At 37.9% G+C, this 20,939-nt stretch overlaps 2 protein-coding genes across 4 annotated transcripts; one reads left to right on the top strand and one right to left on the bottom strand.

Annotated features, from left to right (window-relative positions):
* Positions 1 to 3,003: 3,003 nt before the first annotated feature.
* LOC103945448 (nuclear cap-binding protein subunit 2) lies at positions 3,004 to 7,747 on the top strand. 3 transcript variants are annotated; one of them, XR_007258312.1, is made up of 9 exons: positions 3,004 to 3,111; positions 3,357 to 3,441; positions 3,613 to 3,836; positions 4,555 to 4,693; positions 4,771 to 4,804; positions 5,852 to 5,962; positions 6,790 to 6,844; positions 6,967 to 7,073; positions 7,345 to 7,747. XR_007258312.1 is itself a non-coding variant. In XM_048583973.1 (9 exons), the coding sequence occupies exons 2-9, from the start codon at positions 3,424 to 3,426 to the stop codon at positions 7,414 to 7,416; spliced, it is 759 nt and encodes a 252-aa protein (XP_048439930.1). In that variant the 5' UTR covers positions 3,004 to 3,111; positions 3,357 to 3,423; the 3' UTR covers positions 7,417 to 7,747. The 3 variants fall into 3 exon arrangements, 2 of the variants coding, with proteins under 2 accessions (XP_048439930.1, XP_048439929.1); XM_048583973.1 differs by having other exon boundaries at positions 6,790 to 6,841; positions 6,965 to 7,073; XM_048583972.1 differs by lacking the exon at positions 7,345 to 7,747 and having other exon boundaries at positions 6,967 to 7,074.
* A 996-nt stretch (positions 7,748 to 8,743) lies between these two features.
* On the bottom strand, positions 8,744 to 17,749 carry LOC103945447 (26S proteasome non-ATPase regulatory subunit 2 homolog A). Its single transcript, XM_009356018.3, has 25 exons — positions 17,546 to 17,749; positions 17,147 to 17,247; positions 16,119 to 16,239; positions 15,953 to 16,012; positions 15,721 to 15,788; positions 15,486 to 15,528; positions 15,006 to 15,071; positions 14,501 to 14,539; positions 14,320 to 14,402; positions 13,273 to 13,387; positions 12,954 to 13,028; positions 12,368 to 12,526; positions 12,074 to 12,181; positions 11,877 to 11,981; positions 11,641 to 11,781; positions 11,462 to 11,566; positions 10,994 to 11,215; positions 10,664 to 10,777; positions 10,220 to 10,435; positions 9,923 to 9,982; positions 9,725 to 9,838; positions 9,545 to 9,630; positions 9,343 to 9,451; positions 9,070 to 9,248; positions 8,744 to 8,983 (listed from the first exon to the last, which is right to left on the bottom strand). The coding sequence occupies exons 1-25, from the start codon at positions 17,663 to 17,665 to the stop codon at positions 8,908 to 8,910; spliced, it is 2,685 nt and encodes an 894-aa protein (XP_009354293.1). The 5' UTR covers positions 17,666 to 17,749; the 3' UTR covers positions 8,744 to 8,907.
* Positions 17,750 to 20,939: the final 3,190 nt, after the last annotated feature.

The raw sequence follows: 20,939 nt of genomic DNA, 5'->3' as shown, positions 1-20,939 counted from the left end.
TTCAATTTGGTACCAATTTTGTGAAATTTGGTTGAAAAACGAAGAAGATATTACGATTTGAAAATTTCCCGATTTTCCGGCGCTAGAGCCTCGCCGGAGAAGACGACGGAATATTCCGTCAGTTTGGACGGAATATTCCTAACGGCGTTAACAGAATCCGTTAAAGTTAACGGAATATTCTTGACGGCGTTAACTGACGCCGTCAGCGTGCCAGGCACGTGCCTGCGCGTGGCCGGCGCGTGGGGACGCGTGCGACGGTGAAAATTTTTTCTAAAAATATGGGGATGTTCCTGAGGTTGAGTAGATCACGTTGGTGTATTCATACACCCCATTTGAGCATTGTATGAGAACTTATTTCATAAGGTTGGTTATGTGTTTTAAAATTAATGTTTTTATAGTTGTTTCGCATATAGGTGATACTTATCCCGAGGACGAGCGTGGTCACTCAAGATAAGGGGGTTACGACCCTTCTACATACCAGTGAGTGGGCTTTTGGTTTTCCGTATATACCTATATACTCATGTTTTCCCAGAAATTGATTTGAAACGTTTATTCGTTTATATGCCATGATTATTGTTTGCCATCATTTACGCATTATTAGTTGTATATATATATATATATATATATATATATATATATGTTTGGCGCTGCGGACGCACAGGAAAGTGCCAAGTGAGTATGATTTATATTTACGTTCAGTAGTGATTCTAGATACATAGAGAGCTCATAACCTGCACCCTCGGTGTTAGTGCTCCCACCTAGAGTTGGGCACAGTCCTTCACGTGATGTTCACCTCTCGCACCACACGCTCATCTTGGATCCAAGTTAGGTGCACAGTCCTATCGTACATACCGCTTTAGGTGGTTTCGACTCGTAGGTGACCCACGATTATTCGCCCAGCCTTCACGTGATTGTAGCACTTGAGCGTACTTATATTACACCCAGGCCTGTCGTACAGACCATTTTAGGTGGTTCCGACTCGTGTGCAGGTATAGTTAGTGAGATGGAGATTTGAGCTCTAGATTCAGCCGTACAGGTCACGTTAGGTGACTCCGGCTGACAGATTTCAGGGCATTGAATTTGGCATTTCATGAGCACTTGCATTTTACTTCGAGGCATTTGGCATGGCATATTTCTGAGCATGACTTATATATATGTATATTATATTTTTTTCTGGGAAGTATACGGGTTTTACGGCGAGAGGTTAGAACTTGTTTTGAAATGGTTTTTTTGAAAAGCTTTGTTTTTGCCCACTCACACTTTTGTTTTGCGCCCCTCCAGGTTCTAATTGACTAGCACGTTTGGTGGCTTCCCCGAGGATTTCCCCGGCATATCTGACAGACTATCACCAGTGTAAGACCACCTTCGGGTGTGCTTTTGTAGTGTCATTTTCTCCCGGACTGCATTAGGTCTTCATGCTCTGAACTTTGTTTTCACACTTTGCTTGCACATGTATGTTATTACCTTGTGTTATAAGCTAGATTTTATTTATTCGTATTATTTTTATTATTATTTTATTAGCTTCCGCACTGTGCACATGGCTACATCACTTTCACGTGACGGGCAGCATGCCCTGATCTCGATCGGGGTGTGTCAAGTAAAATTTTGAGCCGTTGGATTGAAAGAAGATTGAGATGATTGATTAATAATTTGTCTAGATATTATTATGATTTTAATAATCATGATGCTATTTGAGGAATTATTGAAAATTATTTATAAAGTGCAGAGATAATTAAGGATTCCAAAAGATTGAAATGCTATCGGATTAGAAGATCGAAGATAAGGCTTGACTGGTTGTGGGGATTTATTTTCGAAGTTTGATATCAAATTACATGCACCTGGTCTGGATAGCTTTTGAAGTTTTTAATCGCAAGGGGATAATTCCAAACATGCCATTTACAAGAGAATTGTGCAATATGGAGATTCTATCCTAATGCATGTTTTTTGGCTTGGCAAATGGATATTAATTGGCAGAAAGATTAATGCAAGCGTGGAGGAAGAGTTGAAATGAAGGAGGACTTCTCTCTTTAATCTCTTTATGCGGGTCTACTTGGGATATACCACATTAGGAGAAACTGCAAGTGAAGAGTCGTGCATGGTAACGACTGGCATCAGGATAGCATCAAATCTGTTTGGATTAGGTCACAACATGATAATTCACTATTATTATGCATGGCACTTGGATTGGACCTTTAGTTTGAATTGCCTCCAAATAATAGGCGTTGATTGGTTTTAATGCAATTGCATGCATTATATCCATTGGAGTTGCATTATCATATTTATCCAAATCGATGGGATTTCATGCATTATCACATCCCAAAAAAGTGGGAGTGCTTACACAAGAGGGATTATTCTTAGGAATATTACTTCTGCACGCGGGATACTCACAGTAAGCAATAGGCAATGAAGCGTACTGGCATTATAAATCCCTTCAATTCAACACACAAACTGCCAAACCTCTTAAACACCTTAAGATTTTTATTTTCTTTTTCCGCCAACACATCTTCAGTTTGGATAAACAACACTGTGAAAGCAACCGGCGACATCTTCAGTTTGGATAAATAGCACATTCGAGACCGATTGGTTATTTATCCAAGTCTTGATTGACAAGGATTTTCGAGTCCCTATTGGTTGTAGTCATCTCATCAGCCTTTTTGGTAAGGTGTTACATGTTACTACGTTAGCTCGACCGACAAGTTGGCACGTCCCGCACATAATCGAAGGACGTAGTTAGCTTATTAGTTACTCGGCATGCGCACCACGTAAACTTGGTAGTTTTAAAGTCAACATAATCATATTATTACTAACCTATTTTGATGCTAAACTCATTCCCTTTCAGTAGAAATAATATCATTTATTAAATAAAATAAGAATTAAAGAACCAAAGAAAAAGCTGCCGACCCAGACCCGGTCCGGAACTTGGGAATCCACTCGACGCTCTAAATCAAAAGTTGAAAGAAGGAAGTAAAGTTAAACCCAACCGGGCCACCCCTCGTTGTCGTCGTCGTCGTCGTCGTCCTCCTCCTCCTCCTCCACCTCCAGTCCTTCTCCGTCTACACTCCTCCACTCTCCCGAGCTAGCGAGGCCAAAGCTCCCCCTTCCCCTTCCTGGGTACTCTCTCTCTCCTCTCTCTTTCTCTCCACCTGGGAATTGGGATTGTTCTTAAAAGTGAGCTTTGTAATTCTGAATTTCTGAGTCTGCATTGTATTGGACTGAGCTTTGTAATTCATGTTCTCCTTTCTTTCCACCTGCAATTTTAGTTTTGACTACTTTGTCCGTCTCTGTGTCTGCTCCGACCTAAAATATTATGATTATTTCTAATTTATTAGTTTTTTTTATTTATTTTTATTTTACAGATTTGATATAACTCTGCAATTGTTCTTCAAATTTACTTCCCTGATTTGCCCTCGGTTGCAGCCCGCGATGGCTTCGTTATTTAAGGTAAATAAATTGCAGCATTGCTCCTTAAAATTTGGCGCTTTGATCATGTAAAAAACTGATGAAGACACCAGCTTATCCTTTCTGGTTGGACATGGATGTTATGAACCCGCTGTTTCGCTCGTTTCTTTACCTCCTTTTTCGCCATTTGGCTTCTTTTTGTTTTTTCGTTAGGACCAATCAAAGCTGTCGCAGTACCGGGATAGAAGGTTTCCGGGGTCACAAGAGGAGTTTGAACAAGCACTCTTGGCATCAACAACTGTTTACATTGGGAATATGTCCTTCTACACGACAGAAGAGCAAGTTTACGAGCTCTTCTCTCGCGCCGGAGAAATTAAGAAGATAATTATGGGCTTGGATAAGAATACCAAAACCCCTTGTGGTTTTTGTTTTGTCCTGTAAGGCTTCAGTCCTCTTTTTCTTCTTCTTCATATTGTTAATGCCTTGCAAGGAAAAAGTTTAGGGGTTATTAAGAGTCAATTTTGAATTAACTGATTGGAGTCATTTACCTGAGGTTGCGGTGAAGAGAGGCAGTACTCCGGCCCCCATTCTTGTTGTTGCTTAAACTATGGCTAGCAGGTGTCAAGCATTATATTTTGTCGAAGTGCACATTGTACCTGCCCCAAATTGGATCTTTTGTTTTATCATGAGAACTGAGAAGCTCTTCATATGTTATGCTTTAAATTGATTCTGTTATGCAAATACTAACATATATGTCTTGCAAGGAAAAAGTTTAGGGGTTATTAAGAGTCAATTTTGAATTAACTGATTGGCGTCATTTACCTTAGGTTGCGGTGACGAGAGGCAGCTACTCCCGCCCCCATTCTTGTTGTTGCTAAAACTATGGCTAGCAAGTGTCAAACATTATATTTTGTCGAAGTGCACATTGTACCTGCCCCAAATTGGATCTTTTGTTTTATCATGAGAACTGAGAAGCTCTTCATATGTTATGCTTTAAATTGATTCTATTATGCTTCAGAAGTTTATCATTTCTTAGCGGCCTTTGTCAAGATATGTGTACCATGTAACTTGGTCCTGTATGTTGAGAATTAGTAAAAGGCACTTTTTCCCCCTTTCTGAGAGTTAGATGCTTAATCTATATGCATTTATTAACAGATACTATTCTCGAGAGGATACTGAGGATGCTGTAAAGTATATTAGCGGGACTATTCTTGATGATCGCCCTATTCGTGTGGATTTTGATTGGGGATTTCAAGAGGGAAGGCAATGGGGTCGTGGGCGAAGTGGTGGACAGGTTGATTACTCTGCTTTCTTGTCATGGGAAAAATGTACCATTCTGATTGTTTTGATTTTATCTTCTCTGTTTTGCAGGTGCGCGATGAGTATCGTACTGATTATGATCCTGATATCCTTTTGATTAGTTTGGAATGTCTGGAAAAGCTTTCTTTAGTATGCTATATAAATTATAGTGTTGCTTGTTCCTCTGGGGTGCCAAGCTTTTATTTTTCTTGCAAATCTTGGTCGATTGTCCATGCTAAACTTATGTACGCAGTTCCCTTTGCATTCAATTTCTATTCAAGTTCTTTTTCTATCATGGTTTCTGTTTCACAAACTTGAGAATTGGTAGGAGTGGGAGCACATTGTATATGCTTAAAACTGTGCAGGGCTGTATATTCTACTTCGAGACTATTTACTGGGTGGATAAATTCTTGTAGGTTGTGCTTTCCTGTGAACCTGTACCTACTTAATTTTAGATTATGAATGTGATGGATATTAGTTCATCAGTGGGTACTTTATGGCACTACTGTGCTTCCGTAAATTTACGGACTCATGTCGTCTTAACTTTTCCAAATTAGAACTTTTTAACTCGGTCAACCCATCTCCTGTTCTAGGTCAGCAATATCTACTGTAATTACTGTTTGGTTTCGCTATTCTTTTGCGGATAGACATTAAGTTTATACCTTTTTTCCCTCTACTATATGTTTTTTTTTTATCCTTGTGTATTCTCTAGTAGCTATTTTCTTATTTTTATTTTTTTGAAAAGCTTATCTACATTTTGTTATTTGACACCCAAGTAACCGTTTAATCTATTGATCCCACTTTGTTAGAGTTGCACAAAGAAGATATAAATTGTGTAGGTCTTTGCGGCTTAAATTTTATCTGACATTCAGTCAGAGTAAACCACTTCTCTTTTTCTTTTCTTATGATGTGCTTAGAATTAATTTATGCTTTTAAATTCGAAATCATTCTGGTTCATATGTATTTGAGTTGCTATGAGCACCCATTTTGCATTTGACTTGTGGTGTTTCTGTTCACTTTCTGGTTGTGAAGAATTTTCTATTTAAAAAGTACAGCATTTTCAAAAATTAAAGCAGGTGATGGATATTTAATCTGCATTATTGAATACGAGATGAAAAAAACATTTATCTTTTGTTTCCTTAATATGTTATACGTAGAGGTGGATATGGTAAGTTAGTTCAACAAGAGTTGGAAGCTCAAAGAACACTTGTTGATTATGGAACTGGATCATTGGGCTCTTTCCCTCAAGCCATGCCACCTCAGTGTAAGTTACTTTAACTGTTTGATCTATTTCTAGCTTTAAACTTTATGTATAGTTCAAGAGATTTGGGTCTTTTTCTGGAGCGGTTGTCTTTGCTTATATAGTTACATTAGGGTTTTAGAGTAGGTTGATTGCAGGTGCACTGTGTACTGATAACTGCATCCTTAGCAAAGAACCTAACCTGAAATGGTGCAGCCAAGCATCCTCCAGATGGAGAGTGGACCTAACCTAATGGGAAATTTCTTAGCTTTATAAGCTGAAATGTCTTGGTTGGTCAAACAACTTTTCATTGTGTTGTGAGCTATAGGAATAGGCAACGCACCCAGGTTGTCTCCAACCGCTACTGATTAGAATAGTCTGGGAATTGCCACTTTAATGATACCAAATTTCACTCAATTATTACCTATTCACTAGTGCACACATGATCGAAAAGTCAGTTAATTATTGAAATACGTCTCATTTCTCTAGCATTTTGGTGTCTCGTATTTGGAAATTTTGAATAGCCAGCAAAAAGTATGGTTCGAAGAAAAACTTAGTGCTGGAAAATATAGACATTGGATTCATATTGCAAAACATAAGTGAGGTGGAATTTGGGTGGGGTGGGGTGGAAGAACTACTGATCTGTGTGTCACGACTGCAAATAGAACCTGTAGATTCATGCACTGCATCAGGATTGAATGCAATTATCTGAAGGGACAACAGACTTTTAGTGGTGAGCCTGTTGAGATACATAACTGTTGGCTATCGTGGTGCAAAGTAGAGTTTAGTTAGTGTATTGATAAACATGATAGAGTTCCTCTTTTAACGCTTTTGAGTTTTAAATCGTTCAGATGGTAGACATGGTGGAGGCCCGAATCACGGGGGTACTCATCGTCCTACGCAGAGGTATCAATTATTAAAAGTATTTCTATGATTGGTGTACTAGATTTGTACTAGTCGTTTCTGCCGTTTTTGTTGACAACTTTTTTGAACAACTGATTTAATTTGATACTTATTTGCCAAAGCAGATTATCCTCGGAAGCGGTACCGAGATGATGACCGCCAATCATATGACAACTCAAAGAGAAACTCGGATTATGAATCGCAGAAGAGCTCTGATCTCGAATCTAGACCAGTAATTTCTAACGACTTATGTCCCAATTCGTTTTGAATCCTCTTAATTTAATTTATATGGTATTTGCAATTGCCAACCTGTTTGCCATGCAATGAAATATCGTCTCTATGACCGAAAGAGTTCCAGTTCACATGTTCATTGATGTTCCTGTTTCCTCTCTTTCATTGAAATGGCAACGCGGGGGCAATTGTACATTCACTATTGAAACCAAAAAGTATAAAGAAGGAAAGACTGGCGTTTTAATTTATATATTTGTTATTTGCTGCAACAGGAGAAAAATCCACGATTTCGTGAGAGTGGTGACTCTGATGACGATGAAGATGAGCAGAAGCGGCAAGCTTAATCAGATTCCACAGCCGGGGGATTGATCAGTGGACTGACACTTTACGGCAGATAGAATTCAACGGTGTCCAAATCGGAATGTTGACTTAATTCTGCCCCAGACAACGTGAAGACATGATCATCTTTTGTAGATTTCATTTCTTGAAGGCCTAGTTTTTGCATTTAGTCCTGCACAGGAGAGTAATCAACTACATATATGTTAGTATTTGCATGGATTCGCTTGCGCTCGAGATAAGGAGATTGAGAATGAGCATTCTACTTGAACATTTCACTGGTCATTCCGAACAGCTACAGCATGTTTCGATATCTAGCCTCAAATGATTATTATTCCATGTACCTGTTACTTTGGCTGCTGTTGCTGTTATTCTGAGGAAAGTTTTACCAGAGAAGGTAGTCAATCGTAGATCAGCGGGTTTTGGTTGCCAGCGAACACGTGAAGGATGTTGTCGAATGGGTATCCATCCTGGGATGTGGACTGTGTCGGAGAGTGAACACAAGAACAACAACAAAGTTTTTTCTTACTAAGTGGGGTTGGCTATATGAATCTTAAAATGTTAATGCACTTGGTTTTGTGTCGCGTCTTCTATTAGATTCAAGTACTCAAATTTTCCTTAGAGTCTTCCAAAGTCCTTGATCTTCCTCTACCATTTTGGCCCTGAACCTTTATCTACGTTCGACAATGTTCAACAATGTTCTTTCTATGTTCAAGGACATCAATCAATCACTTTCGCTAAGAGAGAAATTAACTTGTACAAAACTAATGCTCAAATCTTAATCTGGTTTTTCCATTGAGAAATGAGGCTATGGCCTCCTCTTATTAAGAGTGCAAGCTGGATGTTCATCCACCACGTCCGTGTTTTCCTTATATGAAATCTTGGACTTCTAACTTAAAAGTCTAGCTTTGCATCCACGCATGACCCAGTCACCCGCTGATTGGGACTTCAATGCCGTGGCCCGTGGAGCCTGGTAATCGAACATTGACTTGAGCTATTTTTCTTAACAAACAAGTGGGAGAATCAGGATTCGAACCTACATAGATTAACTCCAACAAAATTTACAATCTGTCACTTGTAACCGCTCTGGAAGGTCAACCCAACTCTAACTCATTTATGTACAACTTGGATGGTTTCATTAGGTTGCCAAAAAATGACCCAAACCAAACCTGAAATGAGTAAACGTAGTTTGTGTTTGGGTTCCGAAACTTTCTTCGGTTGAGCTCAACCTCACACTAACATGTTTTGTCCAAAACTAAGCAAACAAAGTGAAATTCTTCACGATTATCAATCGTTTCGAAAGGGAGATTTCACAAATTTGAAGAGTTCACCAGATACAGCGAAGGGTATACGAGTAATTAAAACTAGAGTAATACAGAGTCATGTTACACAATCAACAGTCACTGAATGCAGTTGCTAAAAACATGCTTCCAAGAAAAATACGGCATTCATTATAAGATTACAAACTCTCCAGACATTTGTTGGGCGAACCGGATTAACTAGTTATCTTCTCTGTAGTCTGGATTCTCTTTCAGGATAACGAACCCTTCCAAGATGGGAGACAGGGGGATATACCTGTAAGAAATGAATAATTGTTAGCGTGTCATAGCGGTAAAACAGCAAGTCAGTGAAACACAAGCTCTACAGGGAAAAATTCATACTTTTCGGTAGCCAGCTCCGCTCTATCACCCGCAGCAAGAAGAACCGGTGTTGAGTGGGTCTGGAAACCCGTGATTGTTTTGGGACGACCAGCCTGGCCAACCACATCAACAGCCTGTCCCACTCGAACAGGGACTGACAGTGGTTTGAGATTCTCGTCCACAGTCAACAACATTCTCGGCTAGCACAAGAAAAACAATTACCAATAGTGAGAAAGACCAAATCTAATTACCGGGGAAAGCAACGTATAAAGAAGAAAGTGTTCAAACACCAACCTGCATTGCCAAAGTAATAAAGTAGAGAATGTAATGATATTTAGCCAGAATGATGGCTTTCATATCAAGACATGCATGCAGCACGGTAACGATTCCAGCAAGTGCCGTTCTGTAAGTAGAAAGATAATTTATACATGTTAGACTAAGCCACCGAGAGCCATTCTGTCAGTAGTAATGACAAGGGTGTATTTGCGTTACTCACGGTGATAGCAAGAAGCGATCAGAATGGTATGGATTCAGAGTTAACAAACCCTTTCCTAAATGAACAAGACCTTGAGCAATTCGCACCTGCAGACGGTAGCCGAAGATATATATTAACTGCAGGCTGGAAAACTCAAAAGGAAAATGAATGAACATAAAGATAGGACTCAAGATGTATTACGCAGAAAAGAAGGCTGGCATCTTTGTAGTAATAACTTGAAAGATTGCGAAGCATGCCAGCTATTCTAGCGTTGTTGGTTCCCGCACCTAGCAAACCTAAGGAAATCACTGCAGCCTGAAGAATCCAAATGGAATATTAGACACACTTACTATGAAAAATATGCCAACAATGGAGATATTGAATGCTGTAATATGTTACCATTGCTACTTCTGAATCTGTATCGTGGCTAAGCCTGCTTAATGTGTCCATAACGTTGACCTGGCAGAAACACCCAAATAGAACAGTAAGAAAGGCAAATATAACCCAAGTAGCTTAACTTCCCAGCATAAAATCACTAGTCAAGATAAGTATTTCAAAAATCACTGTTCCATGTCTATTCCAACTCTCGATACATGAATGGTCTAGATTTCAAGGGCAGCTGAGCTATCATTGGAAGTAAAAGTTTTACTTTTAAAGGGTTTTTAACTGTCAAAATGGACGTAACCAGATTAATACCTTTGGATTTGATATGCAAAGGAGACCAAGTGCCAACGGAACTGCCCGACGGATATTTTGTTCTCCGTACTGTAAAAGATGCTCTAATGAACGAATCGCCATTTCAACTCCCAATTCTTCAGCCATTGATATCATAGCAATTCCAAGAACTGCGGGTCCCTGGTGAGTTTCATTCTTCTCAAGATGTTGTGAACAATGACCAAGAAGGTTTTGGACCTGCATGAGAAAAGAGTTTCCACCTTAATCAGAAAAGAGTTCCCAACTTCATAAACGTGGCAGAATTCAGATGATATTTTAGTAGCGTTAAAATATAGGAGGTGTTATTGACACTCCAAAATTCTAACTGTGCACTCCAAACTTTCTTTATTTAATAAGAAAAATACTCTTATAAGGAGTGCACAATTAGGTTTTTGGAGTGCAAATAATAGTTCCCTAAAATATTACCTTAAGAACATTGCCTGTTCCTGCATAAGCACAAGAAAGCAAAGTCATATCACAATGCTTTCTTATTTTTTCATTAAATGTCTTTGAAACTTCGGCAGTGGCCTCCACACTTTCCTGTGAGAAAGTAAATTCCAAAAACCATTAGAATTGTGAACTATTGAGTTCAACATTGTAATGAGCCTCTTTGGGCACAACGACATTAACAAACAAGCTTAAACTGCACAACAAACATCAAACGAAACAAAAATCATGCAGGAAAGAAAAGCACATGATTTTGTAAAAAGTAGAAAGAATAAACAATGAATTCCAGAAAGTTCAGCAGGATTTTACCTGTTTCCCAAGGAACAGAAGTCCAAGGCTGAGGGGAATCAACCGAGCAAGGGGCTCCCCCAACTCGGAGTCACTTCGATCCATTAGTGCAAATATGATTGCCTGAGCAACCTCTTCATTGCAGGAACCAACGTATACCAACCCCAATGAGATTGCAGTAAATGCAACCACGTCAAGGGGGGCTTTTGCATCATTAAGTATAGGAGTCAGCTTACTACGTATCTGAAAAAAGAAGGATAAGTTAGCTTTAAATGGAAATTAACGTATAACAACAGATCAATCCAGACTCTAACCAAACTAACAAACTCCTGCATCAGCACATCCAAGGGCAGTAGTGATTAAAGAAGGTTTGACCGACTCTTCTCATGTGATTCTTGAGCCAAGAATGATACATAGAGTAGGCCCATTGTAAATGGAAAATTTTCTGAGGCCTGCCAGATATATCAAGGAAAAGCCAAGAAACTTTACCTGCTCATTCTGAGAACCAGCATATGCAATCCCGAGGCCCATTATAGCACCAATTCGGATAGATGGATCCTCTCTATCAATGTACTCGTTGAGAAGTGCCAGCGCCTGTAAAAGGAATTAAGATTCAGAGATACATTTCAAATGTTATATTCCGTAGATGAAAAGATAGAGGTACGCACAGGATCACAATCATTCTTGATACCGCAATTAACAATCCCAACCCCTAATAATGCACCAGCAATAACATGGGTATCGTTGCTGTGGAAGTACTTGTCAATTTGGGCGAGTCCAGAGTCAACATCCCACAATAAAATCATACCCTGTCAAGAAGAATAACAAAGAATATTGTAAAATGAAGTTAAAACTAAGATGATAAAATGAGCAAGAATGAGCAAGGTAATATAGTCATGCATACCAGACTTGCTGCAGCACTGGTCTTCCCATGGTCTTTATTCTTGAAAAGCCAGTTTCCTGAAGAGCCTCCACTTGAGGCATCTGATGGGACTGTCATCAACTTATCCTGCACCAAAAAGAAGTATCAAAGACTGCATGTCAATCAACTCCAAAAATCGTCAACTTTTTAACAGATACATCAAGTGTAAAAAATTTTACCTGACCAAATCCAGCATTTACAAAAGCGTTAACAAATGTTGCAGCCAAGTTCTGTCTTGCTGAATCTACACTAGCACCAGCACTTGCACGGCCATCAAGTAAGTGTGCCTAAATGAAAATTCCAATACAATATAATTATCAGAAAAGGGATAAGAAGGATGATATAAATTACACAACTGCAATGAACAAAATATAATTATACTGCATTTATTTTCTCTCACTACACATCCCACAAACATTGTAGACATGCATATCAGTGTAGATCAAGCATTACAAATAATCAGAAGTTCAAACCTTGTAGATATCCTCTGGAGTTTTGGCCTCCATGACCTCAATATCACGAGCAAGAGTAAGATAACCTTCACTTAGCTTGGTATTGTTGATAATCTCCTGCAATACTTCCCTGTCATCATCCTCCGCAACCATCTCATCATCAAGCTCAAAACTAATACCCTGCATGAAATATACATGCGATTAAAATTATTATATTTAAGTAAACAAGCATAAAAAATATACCATACGACATTACTGTCCAATGTTACCCTTCAGGAAAAATGCACAAAATACTTCCAAGGCTAATTGATATCGTTAAAGCAATGACACCTAACTACATGCACCCACTTATCTTATAATAACAAGCCAAAGAGAGAGAAAGAACAAGGAACAAGAGGATACACTACCCCACCCAGAACAAACCCATCACAGTTCACTCTCCCTGTCAAGGAATCAAGCTAAAATCTCACCATGAGTGCATCATGAGAAGAGAATATAAATAACTCTATTTCAGAACATAGATTAGAACATAGTTTAACAAGGAACATAAGCATGCATTCCTTCATGTAAAGAGGGAAATGAAAAATAACGAAAATTCAACACTTACATGTCGAGCAAGGATGTAGCAAAATTGCTTTTTACGAAGCAGATCATCACATGATGTAAAGACGTTCTTTATATTCTGCATACATACAAACATGATTGTTAGTACCAATTCATTAGAAATATGTAAAGACCAGATACAGGTAATGACATATGCAACATATAAATTCTGCAAAGTTCTCATTTCACAGAGAAATAATCCTCTCTGACACAAAAGAAAATGAACAGTTCCATACTCAACTATAATTTATGAATACATGTTTCAAACGATACTATATAAATACATGTTTCAAGAAATATCAAAACTATTGCATAGCACAAACCTGCATGTTATCAAGGAACAGTGCAATCTGAAGTGCATTTGGATATTCTTCAAATTTCATATATATTGTGTATGCAATATCCAGAACTAGAACATCATCTGGTCCAGGAAGGTATCTGCAAAACGTAAAATAAGTAGAAAAAACTCAGCAACTGGGGAGAAGAGTCAAGGAGAATAAAAGATCAAATAATACAATGGCACCTGGCAGCGACTTAATATATGATATACAAAAATATGAAATGAAGAGTCTCACAAGTATATAAAAGCATCTGGTGCACAATATTCTGTGACTATAAGGAAAAAATACATGGCATATTATTTTTTAACAGCCAAATTCCGCAACTGAAACCTTTAAAATGTTTTATGGTAATGCACCACTAGAAATGGAATTTTTGGCAATTAATAACAGGAAAGTTGAAACAATAGAGAAAGCAATAGAATCAAATTTCAAAAGTCGATAGGTCAGTTCTAGGGCATAGATAGACTCTAAATCTAATTTTCTGAGGTAAACTGGGTAAAATGCATACTGAGCCTCCTAAAAGAGATTTATACTAGGGTTAGTAAGCCTAGCATCCTAGTCCTTGTTTGCTTAACTAACAATTCAACCCTACCCCTGTGAAATGCTTCAAAAATGATCCGAACACTTAAAAAGCCTAATAAATACGATCTGCCAAACTAAATACAAAATAAATTTCAGACAAGAAAGAAGAAAATAACTAAAACCCTAAACTAACTAGAATGCAATCCAAATTGGAAAGCAGGTCCACTTGGTATTGAAAAGCCTTGTAGATGCTCTAACATCATCCCCAAAGAAGCAAAATCAAAGAATTTGGAAAAACTAAGTCCTTAGGCAGGTATGGTCATATGTAGTAGGTGCATATATAGGAATAACACCGTATATTTCCTCCACATCTGATGTTATGAACTTGTTTAAAGAAAAATTCAGTTATCAACTTAAATCGGACTTCTGAGTAGTGAGAAACTATGCCACTTTTTACCCCAAAAGAATGTCACATGCAAATAGAATTTCTTAACTTCATCTGCTTACCTTGCTGAACTGGTGAGGTAGAGACAGGTCCTCTTAAAATTTGTTTTATCAACATGCTCAATTAACAGATCAAGGTCTTCAACCTGGCCATTGGTCAAACTATCAGGCCCAAGAAGAAAGGGATAGAACAAAAACGCTTCACAGGCAAAAGAATATTGAAGAATTAATTAATAAATTTTACCTCCATTAAAAGGTCGACAGCTTCAGGTTCAGCATTGTGCTGCAATACAGAACAAATAATTAGAAGCAAAACCAAAACAGTTTCCCAATTAAAAATTGTCTACTGTTTACAAAGTTGGATTTTCTATCTTCCAGATGGAAATTTACCCATTCAATTGAATTAAATGGCTTGAAGTGCATCAACAAGAGCAGTTCAGCTTTTGAAATTTTGTGAACAATGTATCATAATCCACTTGAAGGCTTCAAGCTGAATGACTAAATATTGCTGCATTTAAGTACTTGTTGGAACGTTTTTATATACATTTCCAAGCTTTTGTTTGCAATGGGAAAGATAATACAAGGTAGAACTCTACTTAGAACACAAATGAACCGGAGCCTGATTTGGCTTTACATCCAACCCAACTTCAGTGAGGCATTTTTAAATTATCTAGTATTTGTGTAACTTGATCGTCTACTCTAGTTAGAAGGAAAAAAAATTTAAGGCGTAAACATGTTACGAATCTTACCTTCATGTGAAAAGCAACAATTTGCTGCACTAGTTCCATTAGTTCTTCAATTGAGGCCTCTTCACTCTGTTACAAGTATAACAAAGTAAAATTTAGAATAAATTTTTATAAGGAGACCATAAACAATGACATGAAACATTAAAAGTCTCGTCTCGCTTATTTATTGACAAATCACCAGAAACAAATTTAAGGATACCAAGAATAGATAAGTAAAATAAGATATGGCTAAGGAGCTAATATCCACATGGGATACTGGTATTGAACACAATCCAACACCACAGCATGTCATATACATCAACAGAAACAATGACCATATCCCTGGACCCTAGCTACATTAACCAGGCGTATGCTAATCTCAATTTCCCAAGTAAACAATAAAGAAATGATTAAGAACAATGTAAAAAATATGTTCCGAACAACCTAACATAACTTTCCAAATAAAATTTTTACTATTTCATATGCACAGAATAGATGTCAAACCTGTCGCTTAGCAAACTCCTGAGCAATTTCTCCAGCTAAGTTCCTGATTAGAAACAAGAAAGTCAATCATTAGTGAGCAAATTTATCTTTATATATGCCACTTCTGAATACACATTCAAACATTACTCCTAAGGACCTTTAAAACCCCAAAAAAAGCCTAAATAGGTTGGGAATTGTGATATTATAATACCATAAAATTTCCCAAGTGGAAAGTTCTAAAGTAGATTAGTCTGACCTGACATATTCGTGTCCCCATGAACCAATATCACCCTCTGAACCCAACAATCTGTACTTCAAGCTTTCCTGTAAGTGGTGGGCATATACACAAGATGAATACAAAAGTTTTGAAAATCACAAAGAAGGTGAACCAGAACTATAATGAACAAGGATACTAGTATAAATACAATAACCTAAACCAACCAACAAGGAGAATAATTGAACAGAAATTTTAAAATAATCTAGCATACCCGTTCTCCCTCAGCTGACATGGTAAGTGCCAAAACGGACAATATATCTGCTAGGTATTTCTGCGAGTAAGAGAAGGTAGGTTAATTAAACTACAGTGAACTATTAAAGTTGGCGGGGTACAAATACATGAACTATACATATTCTATGAGAAATAGATGAGTATACCTTCAACTCTGATTCTGCCATTGTTTCATAGTAAGCTTTTAGAGTTCCGTAATGCGGGCGTAGATACTTTAATGGTTTTGGAACTGAAGTCATGGAGCTAGTTGAGGTACGGATTTCCTGCCTATGAGATGAAATTTTGTGTGAGGCCACACCATATGAGATAAAACTATATAAAAAAAGATTACTGGTTCCAATCCGGGTATGAAGCATGGTAACTTCTATGTAATAGTAAAAAAATGAATATAACAAATCAATCACTTTCTACACTGACCAAAGATTGCAGATGACTATCAAGTGTAAATTGCATTTATAATCAGGTGTAAATTGCATTTATAACATAATAATCATACACACATCACAGCCATAATGGTGTTGGTCAGAGTTAGAAAACCACTCTGATTTTCATAAATTTACATTTTCTAGAGAGTCTAGATTCAACAGTATTCGAGCGACAAAACAATTTCCCACCAAAAAACCTTTTGGATCTTTATAGTGCAATATATACTGCTGACTACCAATTCCTCTTTGCAGATTCACTAGGAAGAAAAATGAAATACCCCAAAGCCAACCCCTCTTTACCTTTGTTTCTTTACCATAAAAACAAATAATCATAAATATAAAGGGCTCAAAGACGCATTTCTTTCATTCAGTGGCCCTGTAGCCATAACTTAAAAGATAGCAGATAAAGCATCAAGAAATTCGGTTCACTGTAGAAGAAAATATTACATTTATACTCAGCTCCCTTTTGAGAATATCAAGTAACTTTCACTTAGAATTTCATAAATATTCTATTTCTACACATTTTTCTATTCCCTTAAAAACAGCTCAATAAAAATTGAAACTTGAAATAAAGTATAGAATATAGTTCACACAGACAGTGATTACAGGAGAGGTAGAAAATAGGCGACATAGGATCCGATTACCCATAGTGCCATAGACAGGGAAGGGTATTTTATAAGCTAATTATACTACAAACCATGTTGCTTGATTATCAATTACTAACTTTGAAGGGGACAAAAAGGGTCTACCTCATACTCTCCAGAGCATTTTTCTGCACACCAGGATCAGTATCCTGAACCCTCTCGACGTACAACTCTAATTGGTTCTTCAACTCCAAATCCTCCTCAGACTGCACGAGAATCCAATGCAGCTCAGTTAAAGAAGCAAATTTTCATAGAATACTAAACCGTAAACATCGTTGTTAATCAATTCAACAGTCGAACGCATCGCAACTCATGAACTAATTAAGAATAAAGAAATTAAAACACGACCTTGATTCAGTAAAAAAAAAAACTCGATTTTTATATTCCACAGTTCTAGCTTTTGATACAAATAGACATGAATAAGGTGCAGGAACTTCAGCTTGATAAATTTTCTGGAGAACCAAACAGGCAGTGAACGAAACCCTAACCGCTGGAATTGCTTACCAAATCCTCATCCTTCTTATCATCTTTCTTCTTGAGATCCGTTGCGGGGACTTTAACGGAATCCTCACTGCGCTTGCCGGAGCCGCTGCCGCTCGGGGCGTTTGGATCTTGAGGTGCCATGGTCGAAGTTCGGCTTCTCCTCTTTCTGCTTTCCTCTTGAACAAGAAAACCTCACACTTCTTTTCCTTTCTCCATTCACTCTCTCTGCAGCTGTTTTATACCAAATGAAAAATGGCCTGGACTGTACGGTGTTATTGGGCTGCTGTATTGGGCCTTGTATTTTAACCTCCTTTTTTTTTTCTTTTTTTTTCTTTTTTAACAAATTCTTTAAATTTGGCTTTGATCATTGCAGTTAAAACATTGGACCATGATCAAACAAGATATAATTGGAGAATGTTGTAAACATTCCTAGTTTAAGTGTGATTGTGTAAATCTTAGATTAGATTTGATTCTAGTTATATTTTCCTATTGTATCTTGTATTCCTTGGGGATGAAGGAATATCTTCTCTCATTTTACTAGTATAAATAAAGGCATAATGTAGGAGGGATAACAACACACATTCCCCTACAATTCTACAAACACGTCTCTCTCTCTCTTCTCTTTACCGCCGGCCCTTTTTAACCTTGTCAAATAAAGTAGATCACAACAGGTTATCAGCACGCTCTTACCGTTGCGCTTAGGAATCTGACGTTTAAGAATTTTTCTGCATCAAACCAGCTCATCCATATCATCACGCAATCAGGTTCTTTCAAAACAATGGTTTTTATCTCGATATTTTTGCAGCCCTATTAGCATGAGCATTCACCATGATGCATGACCCAACTTTACGTTTTTCAAATTTTAGATTCTACATAAATTGTATATGCATCATAATCATAATTGTTGAATTATGTGAATTTGATATTTACCTATGCATCAAATTGAATTCAATTAACATATTATTGTTTTGCATATGCATATAATTGAATTGAATATGATTTGAATTAAATTATATATGAATTGAAAAAAATTTAAAAAAAAAAACAATCGGAAACCACGGCCTAGGTTCTTCGAACCCATGACTTCAAGCACTCGCCCAAGCCTGCAGCTTGTGGTTAAACCGTGCCGAAGCTGAGAGCTCCAGGTGAAAACCCATAAAACCCAACACCATTGACGGTGTCCTTTTCCATATCGACCACGGGATGGCCTGCAGCCACCACCCTGAACGTTTTGTTCATGTCGACGACAACCAGAAGTCATCCCACACCAGAATTGGACTAAGATTCATCGAAATTTTTCTATAAACCCGATTCGAATTTCTAGGGTTTTACAACGAATGTTGAGATTTTTCTTTTTTCATATCTCTGTTCACTTTTGAGATCTCCCACGACCTATAAACTCGCCCTGAGCACCGTTGTCCCAAAGCACGCTCGCCTAAATCGGTAGCGCCAACCTTCTTTCCCGACGAACACCCAGCTACGGTTGAGGCGTCTTTGGACCCAACTCGAGCCCTATTGGGCTCCCTTTTTCGGCCTTTTTTTTTGGCTCACTTGCAATGACCCAAAAACCCTTTGGGTTCCCTGTGTTGGCCCAATGCATGTTTTCCCCCAGCCCGTGAGAAAAAAAAATGAAAATGTTTTTGGACATTTTTTTTAGCGGTTAGCTTTTAACTGCTCGTGTTTTTTTTTAGGGCATGCCTTTTACAGCCCCCCCCCTTTTTTTTATCCTTTCCCTGTGGGCCTGCAGCCTCACCCGAGGACACCCTAACCCAATTTTGGGCCTAGGTTACACGGACTATAACTACTTAAGCCACCCATGGGCTATGGCTTATATTTTTAAGCCTCGAGCTTCGAATATTTAATATTTTTAAATAATTTGGGTTTTATATTTTTTCACCCACACTTTAATTTGGCCTGAAGTCCAAATAATTAAATTCAATTATAATTAGGGAGGTTTAACAAAACATTCCCGGTACAGTTCACTTTTAACGAAAAACCACATTTATACCTTTCCCTAGTACTATTCACTATACCTTTAAAAATGACTTTTCATTAAAAGGGAAGTTTTTTTAGACTTTTTGTTAGTTTTCCTTTATAATTATAGACCTAAAGTTCTATTCTTGCATATTCTTGTTGCATTTTTCTATGTATATATTTGTGTTTGCATACAGGAATATATGAACCTGAAGTTCATAATTATTTCAAAACCTGAAGTTTCTTACAAACATGCCTTGTTTGAAAACCTGAAGTTTTCACTTAAAAACATCACCCATGAAAACCTGAAGTTTTTCATGCAAAATTAAACTAATACATGTCTATTAGAACTTCTATGTTCTACTCCTATGTGAATGGATTGATTTTTCTCCATTACACTAACCATACCTTGTTCATCTATTTTGTGATAGGAACATGTCAAATTTGAACAAACTCGACTTCATTGCTTTGGATGTCTCTAGAAGGAACTACCTTAAGTGGGTTTAAGATGTGAAGCTCCACCTCACTACCAAGAACTTACGTCCCGCTATTGAAGAAGAAACGGACAACCCTGTTGGCAAAGCTGAAAAAGACACTGCTATAATCTTCATCCGAAGACATATCCATGATGCTCTGCAAACTGAGTATCTTGCTGAGGAGGATCCACGTGCATTATGGGTCACTTTGGCTGATCATTTTGATCACCAAAATGACATATTCTTGCCTGAAGCAAGACACGACTGGCAGTATTTACGCTTTCAAGACTTTAAGTCTGTGAATGAATATAATTCTGAAGTTTGTCGAATCCAATTACTTCTTAAGTTTTGCAACGAAACTTTGATCGAAGAGGATCTTCAGGAGAAGACCTATTCGACCTTCTTCACCTTTAATATTGTCCTGCAGCAACAATATAGAGCTCAGAAGTTCACTAAGTTCTCGGATTTGATCTCTATTTTACTTCTCGCTGAAAAGCAAAACCAGTTATTGATGAAGAATCATCAAGCTCGACCTACTAGGGCAACTGTTGTGCCTAAAGCATATTATAGCACTAACCAACGCCCAAAACGCCAAAAGAGGCGTGGTAGGGGCAGCCAGAAGCCATCCCACCAAGATCAACGGAGTCGAGGCCTATCTAAGGGTAGAAACAAAGCTCCAAAGCACCCAAACCTCGCTCCCAAGACCCCGAACTTCAAGAATAAAGGCAAAGCACCTGAAACCATAGACGCGGATATGTGCTATCGTTGTGGTTCAAAGGACCATTGGTCCTATGTTTGCCGAGCTCCCAAGAAGGTTGTAGATGAATATCATTCTCGTCGTAAGAAGTTTGAATCAAACTTTGTGCAAGTGGATGAACCGGAGACTACAAAGATGGAGGTTTTTGACTTTCAAGAGGATACCACCCCTATGGAAGATTAGAATCTTAGACATAGACTTATTTTTT

This window comes from the organism of the source record quoted next, unplaced genomic scaffold (genome assembly GCF_019419815.1).
Source record: "Pyrus x bretschneideri cultivar Hongxiangsu unplaced genomic scaffold, Pyrus_bretschneideri_v1 Contig20, whole genome shotgun sequence".
NCBI classification, from domain to species: domain Eukaryota; kingdom Viridiplantae; phylum Streptophyta; class Magnoliopsida; order Rosales; family Rosaceae; genus Pyrus; species Pyrus x bretschneideri.
This window is presented reverse-complemented; position numbering and strand designations above follow the sequence as displayed.